Raw genomic sequence first — 7,500 nt, 5'->3', positions numbered from 1 at the left:
ACACACACACACATGCAACATCTGAATCCCTACAAGTTGCATTATTATGCTGCGGTTGCCATGGCGAGATGAATGTGTGTACTGCTCTCTCATCGTCTCGATTCTAATCGATGTGCTTTTGTCGTAATCAGCTAAAGTCCAACTGATTCATTTCACTTTATCACATATACACACTCTCTCTCTCTCTCTCTCTCTCTCACACACACACACAAATCTGTGCAGTTCTGTACTTCACACAACTTTTTAGGACACTCAGATCCTCACACTACAAACTGCTTTATCATCTGTCTCTCTCTCTCCCCTTCTCTTTCTCTCGCTCTGTCTGTCTGTCTGTCTGTCTGTCTCTCTCAGTTGCTGTAAATCTAATTTATACTGTTTGTTCCTGTGATTTGCAGGTGATGCACTTTCCTGCATTAGTATTCATTCTGCCAAAATGGCAAAGGACACAGTCTCTATCCTTTCCGTGTGTGTGTGTTTAAGAGATGCTAAAAGACAGGAGATGGAGAGAAAGTATGTTTTTGTCCTTAGTCAGAGGGTACAGTCGCGACAGTGACTAGAATCCTGATCTATGTGTGAGAGTGTGTGTGTGTGTGTGTGTGTGTGTGTCGGCACTGACCTCTAAAGCGTGGAGCGCAGTGTGTCTTTGCTGTATGTCCCTGTCTGCAAAAACGGACGGCATAATGATTAATCAGAGCGACGTGTCTCTGTGTGTGTGTGTGTGTGTGTGTGAGAGAGAGAGAGAGACTGGATGCCTCTGTATGGCTTTGACTTTATCATCACACACACACACACACACACACACACACATTAAAGTGAATGTACTTACCTCAATTTTAGTTCTTTATCTTTGTACTGGTATTGTGAGGCTAATGTAGCTAAGGGGTGTGTGTGTGTTTGTGTGTGTGTGTTTTAGGTGCATGCTATGACATCACAGAAGCTCAGTGTCACATGTTGGCGTATAACCGGAGTGGCGTGTTGCCGGGGGCGATGGTGGTGAAGCGTGGAGAGATGGAGATGTTCTTGCGCTTCTTCACATACCTGAACAGACTGAACTGTTACTCACACATCATGCTGTTCGGCTGCACCATCGCACTGCCGCAGTGTGTCACTGAGGGGGGCGACATGTGAGTGTGTGGGTCAGGGGCATGGACAGGTTTGAGTGTGTGGCTCGTGGGCATGGACAGGTGTGAGCGAGGGCGGGGGTACACCTGAGTGTTGAGGGTTTCATTACTGTCCTTATATCAGCCATTACATATGAGGAAAAATTACTTGTGTGTGTGTGTGTGTATATATGTGTGTGTGTGTGTGTAGGCGTGTGATATTACCGTGTCAGTCGTTCTGTGAAGCGGCGAAGGAGGGATGTGAATCTGTTCTTCAGATGTTTAACGCATCTTGGCCTGACTTCCTGCGCTGCTCACAGTTCCTCAACGTCACCACGGCAACACCTGGAATCACGCCCACCTGCTACACCCCACGCCATGCAAAGGGCCGAGCCTGTGAGTAACACACACACATGCATACACACACACACGTGCATACACACACATACATATATACAGTGCTGACTTCTGTCTGTTTGTGGTTTGTGTATATCATAATGAATAATTTTATATCTTCAAATGAAATACAACATAAAAAAGGCAACCCAAGTAAACAAACAATACAGTTTTTATTTGTCATTTTTTTTATTTTATAGAAGCAAAAAATGTCATCCAACATCTATCACCGATGTGAAATACTAATTGCCCCCTTAAACTTAAAATCCGTTTGTGCCGCCCTTAGCAGCAATAACGGCACCCAAACGCTTCCGATAATCGGAGATCAGACTTCCACTTGTTTCTAGGACTAGGATTTACTCCTACGCTTTGGATCGTTGTCTCGTTGCATAATACAGTTACGCTTGAGTTACAGCTTATGGTCTGAAGACCGGATATTCTCCTTTAGAATTCATGTTTCCCTCAATTACTGCATGTTTCCCAGACCCTGAAGCAGCAAAGCATCCCCACACCATCACACTCCCTCCACCGTGCTTCACCGTAGGTATGATGTTCTTTTTGTGGAATTCAGTGTTTGGTTTACACCAGATGTAATGGGACTCCTGTCTTCCAAACAGTTCCACTTTCACCTCAACAGTCCACAGAACATTCTCCCAAAAGGTTTGAGGATTATCAAGGTGTGTTTTGGCAAAATCCAGATGAGCCTTAATGTTCTGGCTTAGCAGTGGTTTTCACCTCGCCGCTCTTCCACCAGTGCCTTTCTAATCGTGGAGTCATGAACAGTGACCTTTATTGATGAGAGAGGCCTGTAGGTCCTTTGATGTTGTCCTTTGGCTCTTTTGTTACTTCCTGGATGAGACGTCGCTGTGCTCTTGGAGGAATTTTGCAGGTCGGACACTTCTTGGAAGGTCCACCTCTGTGCCGAGTTTTTCCATTTGGAGATAACGGCTCTCATTGTGGTTCTTTGGGGTCCCAGAGCCTTTGAAATAGCTTTGTAACCCTTCCCAGACTGATGTATTTCAATCAACTTCTTTGGCATAGTGTGTTACTGGGTAAGACCTTTTAACTTCATGCTGCTGAAAAAGTTCTGTTGAACTGTGTGTGTGTTTTTGCCAACAGCTGTGTGTGGAGGCACTGACAGCTTCCTCTGTGCAACAGGAATGTGTGTCCCCCAGAAACTGGTGTGTAATGGGTTTAACGACTGTGATGACTGGAGTGATGAAGCTGACTGTGGTATGACACACACACACACACACACACACACAAACGCGCACACAGACACAAACGCGTGCACCCAAACATGCACACAAACAAACATACAAACACACACACACAAACATACACACACAAACATGGGCACACACACATACAAACAAACATGGGACACACACATTAAACACTTCATGACTGTACACACACTAGTATGTTATGGTTTCTATAGTAACAGCTCGTGTACAGCAGACGCTCCACTGGTAATAAACGTTGTAAAAAACGCGTGTAAAAAAAAAAATATGGTTCCGTTTTCTTGAAGTAAGGAGGTGTTTATGTAACACGTATGGAAGGAGTGTCCAGTGTCAGCGCTGTGTAACAGTCAGAGGTTAAGCTGGAACATCTTCAGGACAGAGGAGTTTACGGTTTCTCAATAACACAACAAGCTGCAGATTTTTTGTCTCATTTGTTCCTTATTTCTAAACAAATATACTATTCATGAATCAATGAATCGGAGATGATGGAATACAGAAAAATCAGAATAAACACATTATTGCTGATTAATGTAAATGTCGAGGGTGTGTTAGTGTTAAACACTGGAACATTAACCAGCTCAAAGCTAAACCTAATAATACAAGAGTGACGTCAGAGCAGCGGAGGTGTTAAGGGAGTGTGTGTGTGTGTGTGTGTGTGTGTGATGGTTTAAAAAAAAAAAAAACAATTACTCATCATGCCAAGTTTTAACGGTTGCCCAGAGAGACCACACGCTAATGAATTCACACACACAAATGAGACGAAACACACACACACACACACACACACACACAGAGCACACACATCCCTAGCATGCACTGTTCTTTTTGTTTTTTCGTTTCCTTTTGTTCTCACTGTTGTCTTTGATTGACGTTTGAACAATTCTGCTTTATTTGCGACCATTAAATCAGCAGGATTTGCAAATTCAAAATGTGGCGTGTGAAAGAAACGCAGAAAAACTCACAGCGTTTAATATCGTGCGGGTTTATACGAGTTTGATGTCGTGCGGGTTTATACGAGTTTGATGTCGTGCGGGTTTATACGAGTTTGATGTCGTGCGGGTTTATACGAGTTTGACGTCGTGCGGGTTTATACGAGTTTGATGTCGTGCGGGTTTATACGAGTTTGATAGCGTGCGGGTTTATACGAGTTCGATATCGTACGGGTTTATACGAGTTTGACGTCGTGCGGGTTTATACGAGTTTGACGTCGTGCGGGTTTATACGAGTTTGACGTCGTGCGGGTTTATACGAGTTTGACGTCGTACGGGTTTATACGAGTTTGACGTCGTACGGGTTTATACGAGTTTGATAGCGTGCGGGTTTATACGAGTTTGATAGCGTGCGGGTTTATACGAGTTTGATAGCGTGCGGGTTTATACGAGTTTGATAGCGTGCGGGTTTATACGAGTTTGACGTCGTGCGGGTTTATACGAGTTCGATGTCGTGCGGGTTTATACGAGTTTGATGTCGTGCGGGTTTATACGAGTTTGACGTCGTACGGGTTTATACGAGTTTGATAGCGTGCGGGTTTATACGAGTTTGATGTCGTGCGGGTTTATACGAGTTTGATGTCGTGCGGGTTTATACGAGTTCGATAGCGTGCGGGTTTATACGAGTTTGATAGCGTGCGGGTTTATACGAGTTCGATAGCGTACGGGTTTATACGAGTTCGACGTCGTGCGGGTTTATACGAGTTCGACGTCGTGCGGGTTTATACGAGTTCGACGTCGTGCGGGTTTATACGAGTTTGACAGCGTGCGGGTTTATACGAGTTTGATAGCGTGCGGGTTTATACGAGTTTGACGTCGTACGGGTTTATACGAGTTTGATAGCGTGCGGGTTTATACGAGTTTGATGTCGTGCGGGTTTATACGAGTTTGATAGCGTGCGGGTTTATACGAGTTTGATGTCGTGCGGGTTTATACGAGTTTGATGTCGTGCGGGTTTATACGAGTTTGATAGCGTGCGGGTTTATACGAGTTTGATAGCGTGCGGGTTTATACGAGTTTGATAGCGTGCGGGTTTATACGAGTTTGATAGCGTGCGGGTTTATACGTGTATGAAGAAGAATATAAAGAAAGTGTATAAGGGTATAAAGGTCTTACTTTTGCTCCGTTTCGATTCCAAAGTTTAAAGATGAGTTTCTTCGTAAATCTTCCAAATTGATCACTTCTGTTGTATCATAGTAAAGGGAGCTGTGCTGTACCTTGTACGAACAAACAAACAACCAGGTGCTGAACTGTAAGATTCTCCTGATTTTTCTCTCCATGTCTCAGTGTGTTCAGGAAAAGAGTTCAGTTGTGGAACTGGCCGCTGTGTGAATGCGTCTCTGCTGTGTGATGGGTATGACGACTGTGGGGACCTCAGTGACGAGCACAACTGCAGTGAGCGCACACACACACACACACACACTATAGTGGACCTGACCTTGATTGGGATACTTTTTATTGTTTTAACACATTTCATACAAGGAAAATAAAGCTAGTTCAGTGCAGAGCAAACTACCTGTAAGGATTTTCTCATTATGTATGACCTTTGACCTTTGCTGTAGAGTGTGACGTGTTGAAGGAGCACCGGTGTGGAGATGGACGTTGCATTCCACTGGAGTGGCTCTGTGATGGAGATCATGACTGCCTGGACAAGAGCGACGAACTCAACTGCTGTAAGTCTGAGAGCAGGATTCAACTTCTTCGTCTTCTTGTCCCTAGTATCCATGCTTTTACCTGTGGGTCCTCATAAACACTAGATCTGTTCGCACGCGCGTGTGTGTGTGTGTGTGTGTGTGTGTGTGTGTGTGTGTGTAGCGTGTAAAGCACAGGGCTTGTTGGAGTGTAACAACGGACAGTGTATCCCCAGTGCTTTTCACTGTGATGGTGAGGAAGACTGCAAGGATGGCAGCGATGAAGAAAACTGCACAAAACAGCTGCGTGAGTCTTACACACACACACACACACACACACACACACACACACACACAGAGACGCACAGCTGCTTCCACTGACCTTAAGCTGCACACATTTCTGAAATTCTTTACACTGTTGTAGTAGCTGCGGTCTTTAACATGTAATACATACTTACATACCTAAACACACACACACGCACACACACACGCACACACACACACACAGGCACACACACCAGAGGTTGTGATCACATGCCTGACATACTGCCTGAATCTGAATAGCTCGAACCTGTTCACTGTCATCATCCAGTCCGATTGGTTCCTTTATTTCGGGACGAGAATTCCATCTCAATCTGACAATAATACACATCTCCTGTACATTACACACAAACGCACACACGCACGCACACACATGCAAACACATACACACACGCACGCGTGCACACACACACAGAAGGAGGACCAGACTCTAGGAATACATCATAAGTCACGGCTTTAATGTCATAATATTAATATGAAGTTTATGTTCGTGATCGATATGCAAGCAGTCAGGAAAAGGACATTACACTGCAGGAGTTCACGTGAAAATATGGAGTGCGAGTGAAAACCTAAAATCTACTTGTTTACCCTCTGAATCAGCTGCAGCCGTCTATACACACCTGGACAGTCACCTCCCACTTTCAGGTGTAAAGATGAAAATAAATACAGTACAACTCAACATGTTTACACTCAGGGACGCCTTTTAAGAAAAACACCCTACTTCAGTACAGAATTATTTATTTTATAAATCAGGCATGGTATTTAAATCTGCACAATAATATTTATTTTTTCATTTCTGTATTTCCACATATGAAGCCCGTTTTTTTGAGATTAGATAGAAATGAGATCAAACATGACTCGGAAGGTTTTGCGTAAAACGGTGGAAATTGATTCCTCTTCTTATTTCTGTTTCTGTGTCTCAGTTCATGGCTCATGTCCGCCAGGTCAGCACAGCTGTATTTCCACTTCCTGTTCTCCTGGGTGCGGTGGTGCTGGTCCCTGTGAACCACGCAACACCAGCGCTAACTGCAGTGAGTACGCGTGCTACAACACGACTCCCTACTCTCACTGGTCATGTGGTTAGGTTAGCATACAGGTGCAGCATGTACAGTAACGTACCTTCATTCATCAGTCCGGACCGGGGTCGTGCCGAGAGCATCCTCGTTCCCTCCCCGAACTCGGGAAACGTTACATGGCGATGATTTTGGCGTCTGAATTAAAACCGAAGTTCTGCCAAATATGAGACGCGACATTTTTCTTTCATTTCCCCTGATAATATAAGTAAGTACATAATTTAATGAATTAATAAATAAACGAGTAAGTAAATAAATAAATGAGCAAATGATATCTGTTGCCCCGCTCTCGCGTGTGATAATATCGTGTATCGGCGAAATCACGATCGCACAAAATAGTCGTGTACGCTCTTCGCTGGGATGTTTGTCGGTAAACGAGAGCTTTTATTTGAACTCGTGCTCGACGCAGGTGAGTAGAAGAGAGCTTCGGCTGAACGCGCGGCGTTATGGCGTCTCAGCCCGAATCTGCGGATAATTTCGAAAAAAATCGAAAACTCCTCCGAATATTACGGAGATCGTGGAGGAACTGAAACAGAAAGACGAAGGGACGAAGAAAAAGTCACCAACAAAATGAAAAGAAGACTTTATTTGTTTGAAAATTTTATGTGTATGTGTATATATATATATGTGTGTGTATGTGTGTATATGTGTGTGTGTCAGGTGGCTGTGAGCCAATCTCCTTGGAGCTGTGTATGAACCTGCCGTACAACACCACACGGTTTCCGAACTATCTGGGCCATCAGTCT

General features: G+C 44.2%; 1 protein-coding gene across 3 annotated transcripts in view; it reads left to right on the top strand.

The window, feature by feature from the left end:
• corin (corin, serine peptidase) overlaps window positions 1–7,500 on the top strand; it is a 25,386-nt gene that overhangs the window by 12,324 nt on the left and 5,562 nt on the right. For all 3 annotated transcript variants that reach the window (XM_053686173.1, XM_053686174.1, XM_053686175.1), the window contains 8 exons: window positions 914–1,124; window positions 1,312–1,496; window positions 2,616–2,729; window positions 5,017–5,124; window positions 5,292–5,402; window positions 5,545–5,667; window positions 6,605–6,712; window positions 7,415–7,500. The exon at window positions 7,415–7,500 is cut by the window's right edge and continues 146 nt beyond it. In XM_053686173.1, the coding sequence (XP_053542148.1) occupies window positions 914–1,124; window positions 1,312–1,496; window positions 2,616–2,729; window positions 5,017–5,124; window positions 5,292–5,402; window positions 5,545–5,667; window positions 6,605–6,712; window positions 7,415–7,500 (1,046 nt within the window). The remainder of the gene's footprint in view (window positions 1–913; window positions 1,125–1,311; window positions 1,497–2,615; window positions 2,730–5,016; window positions 5,125–5,291; window positions 5,403–5,544; window positions 5,668–6,604; window positions 6,713–7,414) is intronic.

This window comes from Ictalurus punctatus, chromosome 15 (assembly GCF_001660625.3).
Source record: "Ictalurus punctatus breed USDA103 chromosome 15, Coco_2.0, whole genome shotgun sequence".
In the NCBI taxonomy this organism is placed as follows: domain Eukaryota; kingdom Metazoa; phylum Chordata; class Actinopteri; order Siluriformes; family Ictaluridae; genus Ictalurus; species Ictalurus punctatus.
The sequence above is the reverse complement of the archived record's forward strand: the minus strand, read 5'-3'. Positions and strand labels throughout refer to the sequence as shown.